Raw genomic sequence first — 24,151 nt, 5'->3', positions numbered from 1 at the left:
TAGGGGCAATCAAAAAAGTTTGAAAGATATCTGGCAACTTTTTTTTGTCGACGTTTAGCTAAACAATTTCACCTTTTGTTTTCTGCAAAATATTATTTTGCAGTTTTGGAGACACTCAAACAAGCAGCATGTCATGCACTGTCTTGACTCTTCCAGCGTCATTAAAGTACTCTTGTGGCAAGCAAAATAGTTTGACAGACATCTGACAATTTTTTTGTCAAAGTTTAGCAAAACAAAATTCACCTTTTGTTTCCTGTAAATTGTATTTTACAGTTTTGGAGACACTCAAACAAGCAGCATGTCATGCACTGTCTTGACTATTTTACCGTCATTAAAGTACACTTACGTCATGCAGAACTGTTTGACAGACATCCGGCAAATTTTTCTGTTGACATCTTGCTGAACAAAATTCACCTTTTGTTTCCCGTAAAATTGTATTTTACGGTTTTGGAGACACTCCACTAAGCAGCATATCATGCACTGTTTTGACTATTCCAGCATCATTAAAGTACACTTGTGTCAAGCAAAACTGTTTGACAGACATCTGGCACATTTTCTGTCGACGTCTAGCTGAACAAAAGTCACTTTTTGTTTCCCGTAAAATTGTATTTTACGGTTTTGGAGAGATTCTACCAAGCAGAGTATCATGCACTGTCTTGACTATTCCAGCGACATTAAAGTACACTTGTGGTAAGCACAACTATCTGAAAGACATCTGGCACATTTTCTGTCAACGTCTAACTGAGAAAAAAAGTACTTTTGTTTTCTGTAAAAATGTATTTTATGGTTTTGGAGACACTCCACCAAGCAGCATATCATGCACTATCTTGACTATTCCAGCATCATTAAAGTACTCTTGTGGCATGCAAAATAGTTAGACAGACATCTGACTGATTTTCTGTCGACGTTTAGCTAGACAAAAGTCAGCATTTTGTTTCCTGTAAATTGTGTGTTACAGTTTTGGAGACATTTGAACAAGATAGATGTCATGCACTGTCTTGACTATTCCAGTGTCATTAAAGTACACTTGTGTCAAGCAAAACTGTTTGACTGACATTTGGCACATTTTCTGTCGACATCTAGCTGAAAAAACAATTTTTGTTTCTTCTAAAAAATTATTTTACGGGTTTGGGGACATTCCACCGAGCAGCATATCATATATTGTCTTGACTATTGTAGTAATCTTGTGGCAAGCAAAATATTTTGACAGATATCTGGCTCTTGTCTGGCTTTTGTTGATGCTTACTGAAACGAAATTGACCTTTTGTTTCCCTGGAAAAAAATATTTCACAGTTTTGGATACCATACTACACTATACCCACTTTATAGGGCGCAGCATATCATGCACTATCTTGAGAAGGGGTTTGGGGACCCCTTTTTGACCCGGGGGCCGCATTGGGTTAAAATAATGTAATATATATATATATATATATATATATATATATATATATATATATATATATATATATATATATATATATATACATATATGATATCACGTGCGGCTAGGAGACTCTGAGTAACAAGCAACAAGCGGTAGAAAATGGATTAGAGAGGACAGATTTAAAAAAATAAAAAATAAAATAAAAAAATATATAATTAACTTGGGACTTCCCGCGGGCCAGATCTCGAACACTGGCGGGCCGTAGTTTGGGGACTCCTGATCTTGAGGGTCAAGTGCCCTCAGACAATTTTGCTCATTTTCACCATTTTTTGTAACAAAAACCTCACTTAAAGTTCCAAAAATAAGCCTGTCATGACCACACCCAAAGGAGAAAAAAACCATTGAATATTTCACCTGTGTAGCTTTTGTGTAAAGCAAACAGCTTTGGCAGAGTAAAATAGAAATGTATGAAATAAATCTGTTAAAGGACTACTGTCATTTCTAATGTAATTTCACTCGACAGTTGTACATTTGTCTGTTTGATTGGACATTGACACGCGCTAATTTCGGTGAGTAAGACACTTACCAAGGAGACCTCTCCATCATTTCCTGCGGCGGCAGCTGGGGCGGCAGCTGCAGCTGCGGCCTCTTGAGCTGCCGCCTTCATGGCCACCGCCTTCCGCAGCTCCCGGTTGGCTTGCAGCGTGGAGAAGTAGTTGACTGCCGCAAACTCGATGAGGGCGGAGAAGACAAAGGCGAAGCAAACGGCGATGAACCAGTCCATGGCAGTGGCGTAGGAGACTTTGGGGAGGGAGTGGCGAGCGCTGATACTGAGCGTGGTCATGGTCAACACGGTGGTGATACCTGCGTACGGCAAAATGCTGTTGTTGTCATGTTACCACGGTAAGCACATTGATGTAATTAGGTGCTCATGAGGTTTTTTGTTTTTTTTTCCGGTGACTATATTTGTTTCATTGAATCACCATAATGTCAAGACAGGTGGCATTTGAGCTCAGTGTGGAGTGCCAGAATGTCACTTCAGGGGTAGCTAATCTGTCCATGACACAATCAGCCATGCAGTGGCCGAATTGGCACCACTATAACACAGGCTAAATTATCTGCAGAATAGAGATGGATAGTGACAATTTTGGCATTTTAAAAAAGAAAAAAACATAAATGTTTGCATGAAGGCTGCTTACTTTATTATTTGCTTGAATATGTTTTCCTCCCAAAAAAATCATCAAATGTAATTCAACGACAACATCAAATTGAATACAATTATATTAAATTGGATTTAATTTAATTGCCAGCTTTGATAACATACATCAGTGGTTCTCAACCTTTTTGCAGTGATGTACCCCCAGTGAACATTTTTTTAATTCAAGCGTCAGCGCCCCCCGCGACCCCAAAAGGGAATAAGCAGTAGAAAATTGATGGATGGACGCACCCCCTAATCAAAGCAAAGAATTTTTGGTTGAAAAAAAGAGATAAATAAGGAAAATACAGCACTAAGTCATCGGTTTCTGATTTATGAAATTGTATAACAGTGCAAAATATTGCTCATTTGTAGTGGTCTTTCTTGAACTATTTGGAAAAAAAGATATAAAAATAGCTAAAAACTTGGGGGCGGCATGGCGTAGTGGGTAGAGCGGCCGGCCAGAAACCTGAGGGTTGCAGTTTCGCTTCCCACCTAACGACATCCAAAAAAATTGCTGCCGTTGTGTCCTTGGGCAGGACACTTCACCCTTTTTCCCCAGTGCCGCTCACACTGGTGAATGAATGATGAATGAATGATTAGTGCTGGTCGGAGGAGCCGTAGGCGCAAACTGGCAGCCACGCTTCCGTCAGTCTACCCCAGGGCAGCTGTGGCTACAATTGTAGCTTACCACCACCAGGTGTAAATGAATGTTGAGTCCTACTTTTCTGTGAGCGCTTTGAGTGTTTAGAAAAGCGCGATATAAATCTAAGTTATTTTGTTGAAAAATAAACAAGTGATTCAATTATAAATAAATATTTCTACACATAGAAGTAATCATCAACTTAAAGTGCCCTCTTTGGGGATTGTAATAGAGATCCATCTGGATTCATGAACTTAATTCTAAACATTTCTTCACAAAAAAATAAATCTTTAACATCAATATTTATGGAACAACGCAGCAATGTCAGTAGACGATCAATGTCGTTGGTGCAAAGAAAATATGCGAATAAAAGGCTTCATTGGGAACAGCCTCCATTGTTGTTTGAATCAAACAGTCGATCCTGATTGCTTCATTATTTGTTGCTATCCTGAAGGAGTTTGCATTGCCCTCGAGCCCAAATCCTTGTGTGGAGCTCAGCGAACTACAAGGATCTGGTGAGAGTCAGGTTAGGCATGGGTAGCCATTAGGGCTGCGAATCTTTGGGTGTCCCACGATTCAATTAAATATCGACTCTTGGGGTCGCGATTCGATTGTAAATCAATTGTTTCGATTCAACGCGATTCTCGATTCAATAACGATATTTTTCAGATTCAAAACGATTCTGTATTCATTCAATACATAGGATTTCATCAGGATCTACCCCAGTCTGCTGACATGCCAGCAGAGTTGTAGATTTAAAAAAAAAAGCTTTTATAATTGATAAGGACAATGTTTTATCAACTGATTGCAATAATGTAAACATGTTTTAAATTTTAAACGAACCAAAAATATGACTTATTTTATCTTTGTAAAAATATTGGACACAGTGTGTTGTCAAGTTTATGCCATGCGATGCAAGTGTAAGCCACTGTGACACTATTGTTCTTTTTTATTATTTTTATAAATCTCTAATGATAATGTCAATGAGGGATTTTTAATCACTGCTATGCTGAAATTATAACTAATATTGATACTGTTGTTGATAACATTCATTTTTGTTTCACTACTTTTGGTTTGTTCTGTGTCGTGTTTGTGTCTTCTCTCAATTGCTCTGTTTATTGCAGTTCTGAGTGTTGCTGGGTCAGGTTTGGTTTTGGAATTGGATTGCATTGTTATGGTATTGCTGTGTAATGGTTTGTTGGATTGATGTAAAAAAAAAAAATTAATTAAATAAAAACATTTTAAAAATCGCTTTTTTTTTTATTATGAATCGATTCTGAATCGCACAACATATTTGATTCGATTCATATTCGAATTGATTTTTCCCACACCCCTAATATATATATATATATATATATATATATATATATATATATATATACAAATATATATATATATATATATATACATATATATATATATATATATATATATATATATATATATATATATATATCAACATAACAAGGGGGTAATAGCTCAGCAATCAATTTGTTTATGCAAAGAACACAACAACGTTACAGCAAGCTTAAATCTCAACACGGACACGAACACAAAAGTCTCATTATTGAGCTCCAAAACGTTAACAACCATGTTGCCACAATTGAAAACTGAAAAATGAAAATAATTTTCCTTGCATCTATGAATTATGTGGCAAGGTTGAACACTTTGTGTGTTTCAGAGTGAAAGACGAGCAGTGACTTCACATAGTCACTGCTAGCGTTAGCACAAACTAGCAGTGTGATGGGATTTTTAATCGGCTTATGGCCGAGTAGTGCCTTCTCCTTTGCTGTCATAAAGGTTCGCTGTGGCATTATTTTCAGTGTCATTACAATTAAGTTTGGACACATTCAAAGTGTTCCTGATCACACAGAGTCTGACCAACGCAAGTTTTAGCATTTGTGGAAATAAGCAAGTTAAAAGTGCCGCTCGCCGTTGAAGCTCTTCGAAATGCCTTCTGTACAGGAAGTGATGTAATCAAAGTAATGGCAGCCCCTGATGGCTTCAAGCGGCATGCAAAATAAATTAATGAATGAATGAATAAATCAATGGAGCATTCCTACGCCGACACACAAAGGCATATTTGGCACGATTCAAACGTTCGTAAACCGAAAAAGTCCCAAAAAGAGGCCTTCGTAAATTGAGGTTCCACTGTAAGTCTTTTTCAAATTATGTATTCATATTATTTATTTACTTTTAGTGTGGAGTTTGCTTGTTCTCCCCGTGGCTGCGTGGGTACTCCAGTACTCTGGCTTCCTCCCACCTCCAAAGACATGCACCTGGGGATAGGTTGATTGGCAACACTAAATTGGCCCTAGTGTGTGAATGTTGTCCGTTTATCTGTGTTGGCCCTGCCATGAGTTGGCAACTTGTCCAAGGTGTGCAACGCCTTCCGCCCGAATGCAGCTGAGATAGGCTTCAGCGACCCCAAAAGGGACAAGCGGTACAAAATGGTTGGATGAATATTATTTATTTACAGCAGCAGTAGCGGTAGGAGTATTCTCGGTTGGACAAATAAAATGCTGACTTTGAACAACCTTTTTTGGGAACTGTTAGCAAATGAGACTCCTAATTGAGTTTCTTCATGACAGTCGGCAGGACAAAAAAGTAATAAGAAACTGCTGCCTCGGCTTTCCCCAAATTCGGGCTGTGCCCATTTTATTACTAGCACAGGAAATTAGAAGGGACCTAATGTGACATAATAATGTCCCTTTTGGTTAGGAAACCTTAAAAGAAAAAAAAAAAAACAAGTACACCCGCTTCTGTCGAGCAATGCTGACTGTCTGAAGCTTAAGCACGGTGACGGGGAATGAAGAAGGGGCTGCCAGTGAGAGGCGGGAGAAAGAAAGGAAATGAGGTGGCGACAGAGGGGGCTGATGTTATAAAGAAGGGACAGAAATGAAATGCTTGAGGCATATATGGGCTTTTGTAAGAGGAAAAAAAAAACTCAAGGTACAAATTAGAACACACTCAATTAAGTCTGGAAGACTTTTGCTCAAGGGACTTTAAGCTTTTAGCGTGGATGTTGACGATGCAGTCCACAATATACAGTTGGCCTTAATGTACTTTGTTCATGTTATATAGCTTCAAGTCTACTCCATCTCTGGAATGCACCTCCCACCAGTGCACACACAAATGGAGGGCTTAGTCTAACCAAAAGCCATCAACTGTCTGAAGGAACTTTGGTATCAAAGCTCAATGTTGGACTGCTGGGAATTTTGGACCACAAATAAATTACATTACTGTACAGGTCAAACTTTAGGAACAACAATTTGATGTAAGAAGTCCCATAAGGGGCCATCAGAACCCTCAAACTAACCACAACACAACTACACATCTGGTCAAACAGCAGAAACTACCTGGACACATACATCGAGAAATTACCGACCACTGAATTACTGCAGTGTTCAAGGGGAACATTATCACCAGACCTACTATGTAAGCGTCAATATATACCTTGATGTTGCAGAAAAAAGACCATATCTTTTTTTAACCGATTTCTGAACTCTAAATGGGTGAATTTTGGCGAATTAAACCCCTTTCTATTATTCGCTCTCGGAGCGATGACGTCACAACGTCATATAGGTAATCAATCCGTCATTTTCTCAAACATATTACAAACACTGAGTCAAATCAGCTGTTATTTTCCGTTTTTTGGACTCTTTTCCGTACCTTGGAGACATCATGCCTCGTCGGTGTGTTGTCGGAGGGTGCAACAACACGATTAGGGACGGATTGAAGTTGATTTACGTGGAGTGTGCATCGATTAGCACAGCATGCTAATCGATGCTAACATGCTATTTAGGCTAGCTGTATGTACTGTATGTACGGCGATGCTACGACCGACATGGCACAGAGAAACGTGTGGATATCCTGCGACACTCAAAGCAGATGCATTTCCAACGATAAAGTCAACAAAATCACAAAGATGAGTTTTGTTGATGCTATTGACTTATGTGCTAATCAGACATATTTGGTCGTGGGATGACTGCCAGTTGATCGATGCTAACATGCTATTTAGGCTAGCTGTATGTACATTTGTAGCTATATTTGCATCCAGCCTTTCCCTCCACCCACATTTAATGCCAAACAAACACTTACCAATCTACAGATTTAAGTTGCTCCAGTGGTCAAAAGATGCAATCGTTGGTTAGAAGGCGATTGCCGAATAGCTTCAATAGCTTTTCGCTAAATAGCTTCAGTTTCTTCTTCAATTTCGTTTTTGCTATCTGCCTCCACACTCCAACCATCCGTAATCTGTTGAATCGCTTAAACCGCTGAAATCCAAGTCTGAATCCGAGCTAATGTTGCTATATCTTGCTGTGCTATCCGCCATGTTGTTTGTATTGGCATCACTAGATGACGTCACAGGAAAATGGACGGTGGATTTACAGATAGCGAAAATCAGGCACTTTAAAGCCTTTTTTCGGTATATTCAATGATAGGTAACATTTTGAAAAATACTTTGAAAAATAAAATAAGCCACTAGGAACTGATTTTTATTGGTTTTAACCCTTCTGAAATTGTGATAATGTTCCCCTTTAAGCTATTCAAGCCGAACTGATGCATAGAGTTGCTTGGAAAAGGAGTAAAATCTTAGTTAAAGTGGAACTGCAATAATTTGGGGTAATGTTTCCCACCACCCTACTCAGTGGCCTGGTGGTTAGAGCAGGCCTGGGCAATTATTTTGACTCGGGGGCCAAATTTAGAAAAAAAAATGTGTCTGGGGGCCGGTATATCTATTTTTAGGAACGCTAATACAAAACCTCACAATAATGTCTGATTGAATGCTAAAATCGTTCTGACAGACCGCATTAAAAAACGGAATGCAATTTTTTTTTTTTACTGGAAGAGACACCCAAAATGTACATGAACATAAAGAATGTGGGATTTTTACAATAAATATTAACTATGAAGGATAAAACACTGAATATTGACAACATATGAATGTCACCCCCCCTGCATCCACATATTTAATAATCAGGTGAAACGCAACAAAAATGCAACTAACAGCGAAATAATAAATGCGAAGGGTAAAAAAACCCACTTAAAATCTGATATATGTGATATATCATTAAGCTTTATAACTTTGTTGTAAAAATATCCTTCCAGGTCTGTCCCTGACACCCACATTTCATGATATGGAAACATTCCCAACCCACACTGCTTGGTGCCTCGTCTGAGCTGCTGTGACTTATCTTACCATAGTAACTTATTAGATTACGATAATAACTAATTAGATGATCATCGTAACTACCATATCATGCAAAAGCACAGATTCCAACCATTGACCGACTTAGTATAGTTGAAGACTTACAGGTCATTAGAAAGCATGAGTGCCCGTCATCATGGCAGCTACACTTTCCATCTTAAATATCCAGAACAATTTTTTGGGAATGTCCGGCGGGCAAGAATTAAAAGCATGTGGCCCCCAAGCCTTGCTTTGCCCAAGTTGGGGTTAGACTGTCCGCCTTGAGATCGGTAGGTTGTGAGTTCAAACCCCGGCCAAATCATACCAAAGACTTTATTAATGGGAGCCATTACCTCCCTGCTTGGCACTTAGCATCAAGGGTTGGAATTGGGGGTTAAATCACAAAAAATGATTACCGGGCGTGGCACTGCTGCTGCCCACTGCTCCCCTCACCTCCCAGGGGGTGATCAAGGGGATGGGTCGAATGCAGAGGACACATTTCACCACACCTAGTGTGTGTGTGACAATCATTGGTACTTTACGTTAACTTTAACTTTAATCAACCACAATCCTGATATGAGACAAAAACACACACATCTCTTTCTCTTTTTTGTGCTTTTTAAAAAGCAAAACGTTGCTAGAAAGAGGCAGCTCACAATGCAGGTCATGGGTAGTCATCTATTTTGCTTTTAAAACCCTTTAAAAGAAGAAACCATCGACAGCGGTGACCTGCATATTTACCAAGCTTTAGCGACATTGTTGTTGTAAGAGCTAACACAGAGGAACTACTTTTAGTATCACAGCGTCTTGCTCACAGAGACACTAACACTTGCTTTAAAACACACTATTTGTGTTTTAATTTACGATGAGCCATTTGGTGAACTATTATGCTATGACAGATCATTGCATTGACTCTCGTGTTTTCTTCAAAATAGCGATTTTTGGGGCTATTTGTAGCTACCGGTAAATTGCCATTGCAAAAGATGTTGGTTTTCAAAATAAGACTAATAGTGAAGGGAGAAGTCTGTCCCTATTTAGTTGTGGTGTGGGGTGTTCTTTTTCTACTTTGGGCCACCCACTGATATTTTGGATTTTCAAAACCAATACAATAAATAGATTTTTTACTTATTTTTTTTAAACCTTGAGGTCTCCCTTCAAGTTTGTTCCCAGAAACATGGAAGGATCTCAGTCATAAAAATGTTAAAAATAAGTCAGATATTATTTTTATTTTTTTTATCCAGCACTTAACTCTTTAGATCAGATTGAGGTGCATCTGATGCTACAAAGTTATTTTTTGTTTTTAATGATGTATGCCCTTTTTTGTCAAAACCCCGTTTTTATGGCAAAAACACAAAATATTTTTTCAAAGTGGAATGTTTGATGTGTAGTGAATGCAACCTCAAATAAGTCAATAATTCATAACTTAACAGTGTTATTGTTGTTTTTATTTATTTTTTAAGTCTAACTAAAATCATTGGGTATTCAAAAGGGCCCAACTCATAAAAATGTTAAAAATAAGTGATACGTTTTTTTTGTTTTTTTTTCCAATCAACATTAAAGTCTCTAGATCAGGGGTCACCAACCTTTTTGAAACCAAGAGCTACTTCTTGAGTACTGATTAATGCGAAGGGCTACCAGTTTGATACACACTTAAAAAAATTGCCAAAAATAGCCAATTTGCTCAATTTTCCTTTAATACAAAAAATCTATAGATATAAAAAAATGGGTATTTCTGTCCGTCATTCCATCGTACATTTTTTTTCCTTTTACGGAAGGTTTTTTGTAGAGAATAAATGATGAAAAAAACACTTAATTGAACGGCTTAAAAGAAGAGAAAACACGAAAAAAATGAAAATTTAATTTTTAAACATAGTTTATCTTCAATTTCGTCTCTTTAAAATTTAAAATTTAACCGAAAAAAATGTAGAAAAAAACTAGCTAAGTCGAATTTTTTTTAAAAATTAAAAAAATAATTTATGGAACATCATTAGTAATTTTTCCTAATTAAGATACATTTTTGAATTTTGATGACATGTTTTAAATGGGTTGGAATTCAATCTGCACGTTGTTAGAATATATAACAAATTGGACCAAGCTATATTTCTAACAAAGACAAAGTTCTAGATTTGCCATAATAATTTTGGGGAATTTTAATCATAATAAGTTTGAAGAAATATTTCACAAATATTCTTCATCAAAAATACAGCAGCTAAAATGAAGAATTAAATTAAAATGTATTTATTATTCTTTACAATAAAAAATAAATAAATACTTGAACATTGATTTAAATTGTCAGGAAAGAAGAGGAAGGAATTTAAAAGGTAAATAGGTATATGTGTTTAAAAACCCTAAAATAATTTTTAAGGTTGTATTTTTCTCTAAAATTGTCTTTCTGAAAGTTAGAAGAAGCAAAGTAAAAAAATAAATGAATTTATTTAAACAAGTGAAGACCAGGTCTTTAAAATATTTTCTTGGATTTTCAAATTCTATTTGAGTTTTGTCTCTCTTAGAATTAAAAATGTCGAGCAAAGCTAGTAAATAAATAAAATTTAAAAAATAGAGGCAGCTCACTGGTAAGTGCTGCTATTTGAGCTATTTTTAAAACAGGCCAGCGGGCGACTCATCTGGTCCTTACGGGCTAACTGGTGCCCGCGGGCAACGCGTTGGTGACCCCTGCTCTAGATCAACTGTAGATCTATCAGTGGATTATAAGTTATAATTATTTGGTCATGTTTTATGCCATTTTTTTGTAAAAGACAACTTTGTTTTTTTAATGTTAAACACACAAACTATACAACATTATATATTCATTATTACTTTTGAGCAATAACAGCTTTAAAGAAAAAAACAGCCTTCTCTTTTATTCCACTTTTTTACGTTTTTTTTTTTTCTTTTTATTATAGTATTTTTCGAATGTGCCGTGAGCCGTTAAAAGAAATTAACTCCAGGCCGCAAATGGCACCCTGGTCACAGTTTGGACACCCTATGTTAAACGCTTGCCACTTCGAGTCACGCGCTAGCCAGTAGAGGAGTCTTAAAATATTCAGAGGAGTCTGATTCGAGTCTTAATCGACTATGAAGCTCGCAGTGGAATCATCAGACATTGAACCAGCAAAAAGTTTAGAGTGGGGCATCCATCTGTATAAACCCCAGCCCCATGGCCTAAATGCCATCAGTCCTAGAACCAAATTATGTAATTCTTGGTTTCTACAGGTCTCCTTTTTCACAGAATGTTGTCCAAAACCTCCTGAAAAATATGATGATGGCGATCCAAGCTTCCTCCCAAACACCATAGCAACCATCACCTACAGATCCAGCTGAGATTTAACATGAGGGGGACTGGGATTAAAATAGGATAGGAACACTTCCACACCCTTCTCCCTTTGCTTTGTCTCTATCGTCTTTATTCCTCAGCCTTCCTTCGGTTTCATCTCCGCTCCTGAGGCTAGAGCTCGGTGGCAAGTGTAGCGTAATGCAATGTGAGCGAGCGGAACCTGTGAGCGCTCATAAGCGGGCCAAGTATAAACATCCTCCTCCCCCTCTCAGCCGTTTTTTTTTTTTTTTTTTGGCATGAGCAATTTCAAAAAAGGACATTTATTCCCAATTAATTCAGCGCAACCACTGTGGAGGAGGAATAGATATAATGAAGAAAGGTTACCTTCTAAAAAAAAAAAAATAAGCCTGTCTTTGTTTACATGAGCTAGGTTTTTATTTGGGAACCAAATGGGTTTGAATGTGCTGAGAGTATTTCTGCTTAAAGTTTACAGAGTTACACTTGCATCAGGGTCAAACTGTGGGAGTTAAAATCGATGGATTCATTCTTTTAGTTTTTTTTCCATTTGACTTTTGGATGCTTTAAGAAAAAAAAACTTATGGGAGATGGCAAAAGCGATATCAACTTTGAGCAAAACTTTGATAACATTGAAAGCAACAACAACTGAAACAAAGTTTCTTACCGAAAACTGTCCGAGCCGGGACGGATTCCTTGTTAATCCAGAAGGAGACTTGTGCCAAGATGACCGTCATGATACAGGGAATATAGGTCTGGATGAGGAAAAATCCCATTTTCCTTTGGAGATGGAAATGGACGGTCATGATGATGTATTCCCCTGAGAGAGAATGCATCAGTTGTTTCTGCTGAACATATTCATGGAATTATGCAACATGTTTGATTTGCCTCCTTAACTCCGGGTTGAAGACTTACCCAAAATAACTACAATCTCTACATAGCTACATGCAATTGGAATCAATTAAAAAAGGGTTTCCCAATCCATTATGGATATCAGATATAGGTCCGATATAAGCAAAGAAAGCAAGTATCAGATTGTATTGGCTTGCATCTAAAATCTCTCACATAAGTGCTCCGATACAAACAGTCCAGCAGCGTGTTTACCAATTAACATCGAAATATCCTCCATTAAGCACACAAAGTTGTTTTTTTAATTGTATTTAAGTGAAGTCATGTACAAAAGGTAAAACATGGTAGGTTATAGGCTACTAGGAGCTAGCAGCTACACAACAGCTAAGCACACAATAGCGCACAAGCTAGACATACGTAATAAGTGTCCCTAACGGGACAATATTGGAGTCTAAAACACATTTGTCAATATAAACAAGTATCAAATAATCATAGTTTCATATTACTTACAGATGCAGTCTCCAAGGCAGAAGTGTGTTTGAAAGTGTCTAGTAACAAAAACGTGTCTGCATTATTCAACCTGACCTATTAAGTTCATAAGCTTAATTCAATGACAAATTGTGGCCACAAGGTAAAAAAAACAAAAACACTTCTAAAGACTTAAAGATAGGGTAAGTCCTTTTCACATGCTTAATAAAAAAAGTTTGTGTTTCTTTATACAAAAAATGTATAAATGTATACAGGATTCAGCACCCATTCATACCTCTGAGGGTTAAGCACGTTTGTTTGGACTTCTGTCTCGCTTGACTATTTTTACTTGAACAAGCCTGTTCTAGCATGCCACACAACAAAACAATAGACGTGTGTACATATTCCGATATCTGTATCATATCGGAAGTGGAAAAAGTTGTATCGTGATGTTCCAAAAAATAACTGGGTTGACTGGGTAAGTGTACGTTGGATGCAGTTGTCCCAAGTCTGTCGCATTAGTCTTAAGTTTTATGAAATAATTCATTATATAGACTGATCTCGGACTGTTCAATTGTTTTCATATTGGTTTAAATTGTTCGTTAGTTTGCTAAAAAGAGTTATGTTGAGCAGTTGATGCCGTTTCATGAGCTCTTTTCATACACAGATCCCACAAAATCGCAGCTTAGAAGCCACACACACACACATATATATATATATATATATATATATATATATATATATATATATATATATATTTTTTATTTCTTATTTTTTCACGTTTAACATGTTTTTTGGAATTTTGATTTTGGCAGTACCACATAAGACGTTTTAATTGCTGATGCGGGTTTATACATATATGTGGTACTGCCAAAATTAAAATTGCAAAAAACATGTTAAACGTGAAAAAATAAGAAATAAAATATCTGATCTCATATTTCATCGCCAGAACGGCTGAGCTAGCTTCGTCTCACAAGATGTAGTTTCTCTTTAAATATCCTTCTTGAAAATGGTCTTGCAAATATATGTGTTGTCTTGTCTAATCATAAAAGATGCAGACGAGACGTGTTGGCTGAGTTCTTAAAGTTTACTCCACAGCGTGCTCATTAAAAACATCCAGCTGCCGGCTTGTCTACATTCAACAACCTAAACAGGCCTACTGCCCATGCTATTCACTACTGTGACATGCTGGGTAATGGAGTTCGTATGTTACCTAGCTCATAACATCATATATACATACATATATATATATATATATATATATATATATATATATATATATATATATATATATATATATATATATATATATATATATTATATATATATATATATATATATATATATATATATATATATATATATATATATATATATATATATATATATATATATATATATATTATATGTGTGTGAATAGTGTAATCCCTGCCAAATAGTGAAAATCGTTTTTAACACAACAGGGTAGCAATATGATTCAGGATTGTCCTGTCCCGGCATTGTTGAATTACTCTTTCACACATACAGCAACTTTTCATAGGGTTCCATCCACTTTTTTTGGCCCTGTTTATCACAAAAAAAGTGAACAATATTGTGTGAAGGGGGATATAAACCTTATAACTGCAGTTCTGACAGTCTTCAATATAGAGTTTGTCTTGTCCGGTCACTTCCTGTAGGTGTAGCAGTAGTAGCAGTAAGAGTAGGAGTAGTGTGAGACATGTTGGTGCCTTTCATGCATTTACTACATTGGTTTGAACATAAGACCCCCTTAAAACAGTGATAGAACCTGTATAAAGTAGTGCCTTAAAACGTCCCCAAAAGGACCTAACCTTCCTAATCCTTTAATAGTCACTGCTTGTCATTGAGGACGTGAGCTCACCTGTGTTAGACTTCAGCCTTTCGCTGGACACTCTTTGCCCGATGAGGTCATATTGCAAGAGACTGGAAGACTCCTGAGGGACCTCAACGGAAGACAGAGGACCTTTCTTCCACGTGTACATGATCTCGCTGACAGGGTAGGCATCTGCGGAGAATGAATGCAACAGACTATTAAACCTTGGACAGCGATTGATTCAAGCGCTTTTAAAGTAGAAGCGTGATATTTCTACTGAAAGCTGAAAGACTGGATGTGAATTACATTCTTTGCTAATAAAAAACTTCCAGACTGATTGACTGCAGACTTGCTTCCCAAATGAGCTGCCTGTGTCAAAGTGACATCTATGAATGGCGTCTTGTCAGCCAGTTAGTCAGTCTGTGGCACGTTGGTCATTTGAGAGGGGCACCATCTGTCACAGACCCTTCACAACAAACAAATAACAACAAAAACTCACAGCTCCCAAACTTGAGTGGGCATGCGTGTCCGTCCATCGGGAAGTTCATCAGGCGCATTGGACACTCTGCATTTATAGTTAATCTGTCAGAATGGAGAACAGTTGTGAGAAGTGTGGTTTTTTGATTCATATTTGATGCATTGTTCCTGCGGAAGCCATTAATGCAGTTTTAAATGAGGATCCTCACAGTTGGAGAATATGTTATTTAATGGCCGCATGTAGTCTCATACACTTTGGTTATACACTGCAGCTCTTAATCTATTATAACTATTCTGATTGTGATTTAGTTCTTGGTTTCTGAAAATATTAGCAACCCCAAAAATGAAGACAATTTGGGGAGAAGCGGTATCTTGGGAGAATGCTAAGAGTGGGTGAAACTGGTGACGGTGAATTGATTAATTAATGCTTTGTATCCAATAGGGGTGGAACGGTACACAAAAATGTCTGTTCGGTACGTAACTCGGTTTAGAGGTCACGGTTCGGTTCATTTTCGGTACAGTAAGAAAACAACAAAATATTAATTTTTCGATTATTTATTTACCAAATTTGAAAACAAAGGCTTTATCCTTTTAACATTGGGAACACTATAATAATTCTGCCTACGTTAATCCACATTAAACTGCCTCAAGTTGTTGCTTTGATTAAATAAAATGAAAAAACCTTTCTTCTACATATAAAAAGTGCAACATTAAACAATTTCCATTGAAAATGTTTGTCAACTCATCATGCTTAATTTATTACAGTATTTGGGAAGCCTGTAATTGACTTTTATTATGTAAATGTTGTATTTTTATCAACATGTGATGGCAGGGACCCTGCTATTCAAAACTAGGCTCTTACATTACTAATGATTAATGTAACTATTGCTGAAAAATAGTACAATTGCAATAGGAGAGACTATTCATCCCTAAACACAATGGAGTTCAATGAAATAACAGACAGACAGGGCTTTGCTGCCCTTAACACACACAGCAAAATGAGCTAACGTTACGCTAAAAGCTAATTAGCCTTCATCTCAAGCCTATACTGTGAGCTAGCTGAGCTGCAGTTTAAGTTTCTAAAAGGTCAACGGGCTCATAGTGATGTTTGTAATAGTTATGACTGGGAAGTGTTTAGTATAATTTGGGTAGAGTCTGCTGCTCTCCTGCTAAACGAATATCTCTGCTCGACGCTAAAGTATTGACTACATCGCTCTGAATACGCACTGCTGATTGGCTGTTACATCGCTCTGAATACGCACTGCTGATTGGTTTTGTATGTAACCAATCAGATGGTTGTGTGGGCGGCACAATGCTGGGTGCTCAATGCTCAGACAGAGGCAGAAAGCAGAGCAGCTTGTGAAGACTTCTGCTTCCAAACTTGTTTGGTACGCCCGCGTGCCAAACCGAAACCCCCGTACCGAAACGGTTCAATACAAATACACGTACCGTTACACCCCTAGTATCCAAACAAGTGGAAACCCCAGAAATCAGGAGAAATTGTATCACAGACGAAAGCCAGGATTTAATACAAATAGTTGTGAAGAAGTGGGTAACGCACACTTTTAATACCAACAAGTGCCAACGACCAACATCCGAGGAAATATTGAGGGAATGGGACTTCGGTAGTGCACCAGCAGTTGGTGGGGGTAAAACAAGCCCCACTAATACTGACAGCATTGGGCCTAAAAATGATGTCTCTTTGTAAAATAGACACAGTACGAATTTTAGGCTTGTTTTTTAACAGGTTTCTAGCACAATTTGGAACGCCCACTTTTAGCTCCAAAATGTGGGCAGGCTTGCATCAGCCTGCTGATGTCATTTACAGAAGACTGAAGGCAATGTCATATTGTATAGTTTGTTTTTTTTGGTAACATCTTCATGCCAAATCACACTAGTATTGTCAATAATTTGAAAGATGTCTGCCAGATGCATTGTTACAGATTATAGCAATAAAACTAAAGAACATTTGCAAATAATGAGAATATGAGGAACGTCTGGACCTCTCTGATGAAATTGACAAGATGGAACAGACCAAGTGAGTATTATGTTTTGCGTCCTCTTCTACTGATGATTTATTCAAGATGGTTTTTTTGTGCTCATTATGCTAACCATATCAGTTTTAAAATAATCATCGACCATAGGTGACAAAAACATGCGATAAGTGATCAAAATAATAGTTTTATAGGAGTTTATCCACACTGTCTATGTGGGTAAACGGGCTCCAGTTCTGTAGGAGCCATAATATTGGGTCTGGTTATGAAAAGGGGGAGGGGTGATCCAAGTACAGTTAGTTATCTATCAATTACTCAAAATCTAATTGATATTATGGGAAATAACTGACAGAAAAATATGCATATCAAAAATGTTGGGTCATCTGGACCCTACAGGTCCATTAATACATACTTTAAGGCTTCAAATCCAAACAAGTGGAAAATCAGGAGAAATGTGGTCCCACGAGAATGCTGGGAGCTGTCGAAAATCGCAGTCATGAAGTGAATCCTACCAAGTGACAGCCCCAAACATCAGAGGAAACGTGATGCCAGGAAAACGCCGGGGTTTGCGGACATCTTAATGCCGAATTACTACCACATTTGAATCCAAAAATGAGGCCGCCTCTACACTTGGGAGAATGTTGGGTCATATGCTATATCCTTGGAGTAGGTGAAAATAGTAGCAGTCAATGAGTTAATATAGCCTTTAAAACCAAACAAGTGGCAACCCCAAAAATCCGGAGAAGAGAGAAATGTCATCCTAAGTATGGCTAAAACGTTTATTTAAAACATCCTGAACCTATAAAGTTGTGATTCTCATACTGTATGTCCTGTGAAGTCTTTACTGAGCTGGCATTGTCGGCCATTGTTTTCCTGTTTTAACTGTAAATCCTGCAGCAGATTTACAGTAGACTTACATTTGCAGATATGTGCATCTCAGAGCTATCATCAATAAATCTGCAGTCACATAATTGGGGGAATATAATTTGGATTTTGAAACATCCATCTTTGTTTAAGTGCACTTTTTGACAGCTCCCATTCCAAAGCAGATGCCGTTTACAGTTCATTATTGGTTTATGAAGAAGATTAAGATGTTCCAATTGTTTTCCAGAAATATGTGCTTTTGCCCTCTCGTCTCTCTGGGGAAACTTTATCATCCAGCATGTCTGTTTTTTGGAACAAAGCAGTTTGTTTGATTTGGCTTCCAAAGGTGTCTTTTTTCACAATCAGATGGCACATATCTTATTTTGGAACTGCTTTACGCATGTCTGTGCATCCTCTTTGGATGTTTTTTTTTTTTGTTTGATTAGCTTTCCAAGGCTCGAACCGACGCTCTATTCTGGTCTTGGCTGCGTTACCTCATGGTGTAGAGGATGGTTCCGTTCTGCATGATGCGAAACAGCTTGTTGGGGGTGGTCATGTTGTGAGATATCGACCTCTTGCCGTTGCGGAAAAATGTGTCCGGCGTCCAGATCTTGCTGACCATGAGGTTGTTGAGCCGCAGGATCTCTATGGGGCCTTCGAATTTCAAGCGTTCATCAATCCATGTTTGGCGGAAGAACACGTCCATGGTGTATTCCTGTAATAAAATGGACATACTATTTATTTACTACTACCTCTATGATGCTGCTAAGCTGCAGAGACGGGCATGAGAGGTACCAGCTGAGTCGTGTGTTGGCAGCCTGTGACATTTATTCATCTTTCCTTGCCCTTATGTGGGCCTAGCGAGGAAGTCGTAGTGGTTTGTGTTGTGGTTTGTGCAGCCCTTTGAGACACTAGTGATTTAGGGCTATACAAGTAAACATTGATTGATTGATTGATCTTCACTTTTACACTTTACTACAAAATGTTACACGTACACACACAACAATGATTTATTAATTTATTAATGTATAGGTACATGCTATTAATATATATATATATATATATATATATATATATATATATATATATATATATATATATATATATATATATATATGTATCTTGTCTCTTATCTTTGGCAGCTTAGTCACAGATGACCATGCTAATTTACGCTCTTGTGAAAGAAACTTATTTCAATTTTGATGTTTATTTTTTTCATTTATTTTTTTAATTTTGTAATGGTACTTTAATTATTATTAATAGTTTTTTTTTTTTTGTTTGTTTTCGTTTTTTTTAAATAATTTTGTCATCCTATTTTAGTCAATTATTTGTACTATCTGTTCAGTTTTAATGAATGCTGTAATTATACAATTTACTTAATTATTATAATTTTCACATTTTAACTTGATGTTTTGGTGATACGGTACATTCAGGTTTGTTGACAACGCTTAGCATGGCTGTACAATCCAATTCTTGAGTGACAGTCCCTTTTTGCATAAACATGTGTAGAGACTTCGTCCCGCTCCTGCTGTGCAATGGTATTTGCAGTACGTTTCCTCCTGTCTCTCTTCTCCTCTGCGAGCTGGCTTCTCCACAAATCAGCCTCTGCAATACCCCGTCCAACCGCTTGACGCCAGACATTTCGGTTCTCCGCCTGTGCCTCCCAGCTGTCTAGAGGAATACTACACGCCTTCAGATCCCTCTTGCATGCGTGCTTGAACTGGAGGGAGGGATGACCAACACGTCTGGAACCAGCAGCTAGTTGTCCATACAAAATGTCCTTGGGAAGCCGTCCGTCCTCCATCCGCTGAACATGTCCCAGCCAATTTATTAGAAGAAAATATTACAATAATGTAATGTTCTTGTACTATAAATGCATTTAAGATTTTTTTTTTTTCAAATGATTATTCTATTGTTTATTGTAGGATGGGTTTGGCTGATCCCACTTCTGTCACCAAATTTGATTCCTTGCCCCCTAAAAAAAACTAAATTGTTGCGATCCGCTTTTCGGATCTTTACATATTTTTGTTTATTGTTCCTTTTTGGTATCACTCTGTTGTTTGACGTCCTTATTTTTTGTTTAGTCTGTCACCATGGTAGCTCATTACTTCACCTGCTCCTTGCTATACACGCACACCTGTTTCTTGTAATCACCTCCCTTTTTTAAGCTCGCCCCTTTTCGTTGTTCATCCTGGGTTCCTAATTTGCTTATATGCAACAAGTGACGACTGCTGTTGTTCATTATTACTCGCTAGCTTTCATGCTTCGTTTATTGCTTATTCTTAGCTCTCATGCTAAATGTTTTGTTTTCCCTTTTGTGTGCCTTTGTGCCAAGTTCAGTGTTTTTCCGTTTATTATTCCAAGCCTCCATGCTAGCGCCATTTGTTTACCTTTTTCTATTAGCACCAGTGTTTTTGTTGTAGCCTGTTTTAATACTTTAATAAATCTTTTATTTCTTACCTTTTGCTGTGTTCTTGCCGATGCATCCTTGGAAGAACGTACCCGGCATCGCTATGCCACACAGCCGTTATATAAATACCTTATTAGTTGCGCGAATATCCAATGATACTTAATCAAATATGCTGCCTTTTTGGAACTACACTGCATCATACCGCTAACTGTTTCTGATATTTTGGCTACTTAAACCTCCTCAAAACCCAATGCACTCAATCATATTGCGACGTCTCCGTCAGTAAATAAAGTGTACGCCATTACTGTAAGCTTCCAGCTAGTCAGCCTTAAATAAGAGTCAATCCTGGGCGCTTTGAGGTCAAACGGGCGGCCCTGTTGCCCCATGCCTTTCTGAATAGATCCGCCACCATCACACTTTGAGTCAAAGCAGGCATTAGAAAGCACATGAAAAGCCTAAAGCCTTGAAGAGCATCACCTTCAACAGACATATAGCACTCGTTCACTGGCCTATCCCATGTCAGGGGCAGCCATAATGCAGCCTATCCCGTCCCCAACATCAGCCACATCTCTCCTTCTCCAACGACAGGGGCATGGAGGGGGGGGGATTGTCAACCAGATTAAACTCCGACTAAGCTGCACTAATGACATCCTGCCCAAATGCTGGAATAATGAAGGCTGGGAGAGCCAGGACTTGAGTTACCAGGGAAAAAAAAGAAATGGTGCACATTTGCTCTTATGTCTACGCACAATGACACACACAGACACACACGCATGTGCATGACAAGCAGCAAATTAACCTTGGTGGGTGCTTGTTTACATACCATCTCAACATCTGAAACAGGTCCAAAGCTGGTGACAAAGATGTCCGTTTTGACTTCTGTGACTGGACCTACAGCATGGGATAAGTTGTATTGTTATTTTAATGTTGCAAAAAAAACCTCTCTTTTTTATTAATTGAAAAAAATATATATATATATACATATATATTCATTTAAATACATAAATAACAAATTATTAAATAATGTGTACATAAACAAAATGGGTATTTGTATTGCCTATGTTTTAATTAATTAAAATAATAAAACTATTTTAAAATATAAATACTTGAAATAAAAATACTATTTTAAAACGTATAATAAAACATGTATTTTGTTAATTTTTCTTGGCGCACAAAAATGTCAATAAAAAAATCTAAATATGTAAAAATACATTTAACAAGTGAAAATAACATTTTATTAATTTTTTCTATTATTTAACAGGACATATAAAAAATAAGTGTTTTTTTAAAGAGACAACCTCAATAAAACATAAAATGTAAAAAAAGGTACACATTAAAAGAAAAATAAATAGTACAATTTATTTTTATATTATCTGCCATAATATAATGTAAAAATATATTAGAAAATTACAAATTCTGTGACTTAGGGCTATACAAGTAAACATTGATTGATTGATTGATCTTTTAGTTTTTTAGTTTTAGTTTCAAAGGGTTAATTCACAATACCATAGAACATATACAATAGTGGTGAATATCATCATTTAAAGATGTTGGTATGTGAAAGGGTCCCCCAAATAAGCTAGAAGAAGCTTTTGACAGGGGGTCCAAAGGACAATATATACATGGAAAGATCAAATATGGTAGCAAGCACAACAACAAAAAACAAAAACAAAACAACAACAACGCTATGTAATAAACACAAGATAATAGTACTAAAACAAGCATACACATACATATGTATGCTCAGCTAATTCACTTAATTCAAAAAATACAATATAATATGCCCCAAAAAAATATGTATAGGTACCTAAAAGTTTACAATGTTGACATATACCTTTAAAATAAATGAATTTAATGAATTTAATACACATTTGAAAACATAGACACATTAAATAATGATCCCATTTTGACACCAATACCTGTAAAATATTGTTAAAAAATTCAGGATGAATGAATAAAACACAAAATGTACAGCTCAAACATGTATTTTATACGTCAATAAAGTGATTTTGCACTATTTTAGTACTTACATTAACTTCATAGAATATAGAGCATAGCAGTAGCACTGCTACTGTACATTGTGTGCACTTTCAGAGAACAACACTCCACTCTTTAACACTAATACAAATATTTGACCAGAATGTTTGTATTTATATGCAACTGTGTATATAAAGCGTATATGTGATTAGAACATACCTCCAAATCCAGGTCGCAGCCTGTTGTCATAGCCGTCCAGTAATCTGTCCAATATACGCGTGATGTTGTCTAAATAGATGCTGCTCTCACTGTGTTGACTCCCCCAAACACTGCACACACTGGAACTAAAGCACATGGGCGCAAACATATTACTAATCAAACAGTCGTTGATGAAAAAACAAAACAAATAAGGTCGTGGGTAAAAAAAGAAAAGAAAAAAAAAGAGAAAAAAAAAGTCCAAAGCAGAGTTTGCGACTCACCAAGACAGAAAGAAGCACGCAAAAAGGAAAGCCATGCCTTGCAGGAATTCAAATGAAAGAAGTAGAAATCCTAAGCAAAAACAAAAATGCCATCATCGCATGTGGACATGTTTTCTCCTTCTTCTTCTTCTTCTTCTTCTTCTTGAGATAAAGCGAGCTACAGCATGGCGCGTCAATCCAGTCCAGCACGATTTGACTTCCTCTCCAGCGCGCCAGATTCAGCCTCAACCGCTCAGTTAGAAAAAAAAAAAAAAAAAGAGGAGTTTTAAGTGTGGAGTGCGTTGGGTGGACACAAGAGAATGGGAGGGGAAGTGAATTTTGCGAGGGGAATGACAAAATAAAATGAAATAAAATAAAATAATACCCTTAATAAACATAGACTGGACATAACATTAGGTACATGGGAATGTTATTGCGTCATACCTTGCTGCTGTAACATTGCTGGGAGAGGCTCCAGTTTAAGTGAATGGAAAAAAAGTCCAAGTATCAACATGGACACTTCTTAGGTACACCTGCAATGGCACGTTGTGTTAACTCTTACAGTATATGGGAGATATGCAAATAAATTAATAATATTGTGGTGGGTGGATGTGAATGTTTTTTGTTTTTTTTTAATCAGATTACCGTATTTCCTTGAATTGCCGCAGGGCATATAGTATGCGCCTGTCTTCAATTACTGCCCGGTCAAACTCGCTTCGCAAAATAATTGGCGCATGCTTAGTATTACCGCCTGGTCAAACTCGTGAGGTCACGAGTGACACTTCCCCTTTAATCATTTTCAAAATGGAGCAGGCTGATTTCAATACCGGTAATTTGAAATTGCATAAATGGAAGAAGATTAAAGGGGAACATTATCACCAGACCTATGTAAGCGTCAATATATACCTTGATGGTGCAGAAAAAAGCCCATATATTTTTTTAACCGATTTCCGAACTCTAAATGGGTGAATTTTTGCGATGACGTCAGAACGTGACGTCTCCGAGGTAATACAGCAGCCATTTTCATTTTCAACACATTACAAACACCGGGTCTCAGCTCTGTTATTTTCCGTTATTTTGACTATTTTTTGGAACTTTGGAGACATCATGCCTCGTAGGTG

At 37.2% G+C, this 24,151-nt stretch overlaps 1 protein-coding gene across 1 annotated transcript in view; it reads right to left on the bottom strand.

The window, feature by feature from the left end:
- Positions 1-23,296, bottom strand: part of gabra6b (gamma-aminobutyric acid type A receptor subunit alpha6b) — a 71,657-nt gene extending 48,361 nt beyond the window's left edge. Inside the window, exons 1-8 of the mRNA XM_061898613.1 lie at positions 23,052-23,296; positions 22,792-22,916; positions 21,419-21,486; positions 18,680-18,900; positions 15,350-15,432; positions 14,899-15,042; positions 12,370-12,522; positions 1,971-2,248 (exon numbers count right to left, since the gene is read on the bottom strand). Of these exons, the coding sequence (XP_061754597.1) occupies positions 1,971-2,248; positions 12,370-12,522; positions 14,899-15,042; positions 15,350-15,432; positions 18,680-18,900; positions 21,419-21,486; positions 22,792-22,916; positions 23,052-23,086 (1,107 nt within the window). The 5' untranslated portion in view covers positions 23,087-23,296. The remainder of the gene's footprint in view (positions 1-1,970; positions 2,249-12,369; positions 12,523-14,898; positions 15,043-15,349; positions 15,433-18,679; positions 18,901-21,418; positions 21,487-22,791; positions 22,917-23,051) is intronic.
- Positions 23,297-24,151: the final 855 nt, after the last annotated feature.

Source organism: Nerophis ophidion, linkage group LG04 (genome assembly GCF_033978795.1).
Source record: "Nerophis ophidion isolate RoL-2023_Sa linkage group LG04, RoL_Noph_v1.0, whole genome shotgun sequence".
Lineage (NCBI taxonomy): Eukaryota > Metazoa > Chordata > Actinopteri > Syngnathiformes > Syngnathidae > Nerophis > Nerophis ophidion.
Note: the sequence above shows the minus strand (reverse complement) of the source record. Positions and strands in the feature narration are given on the sequence as shown.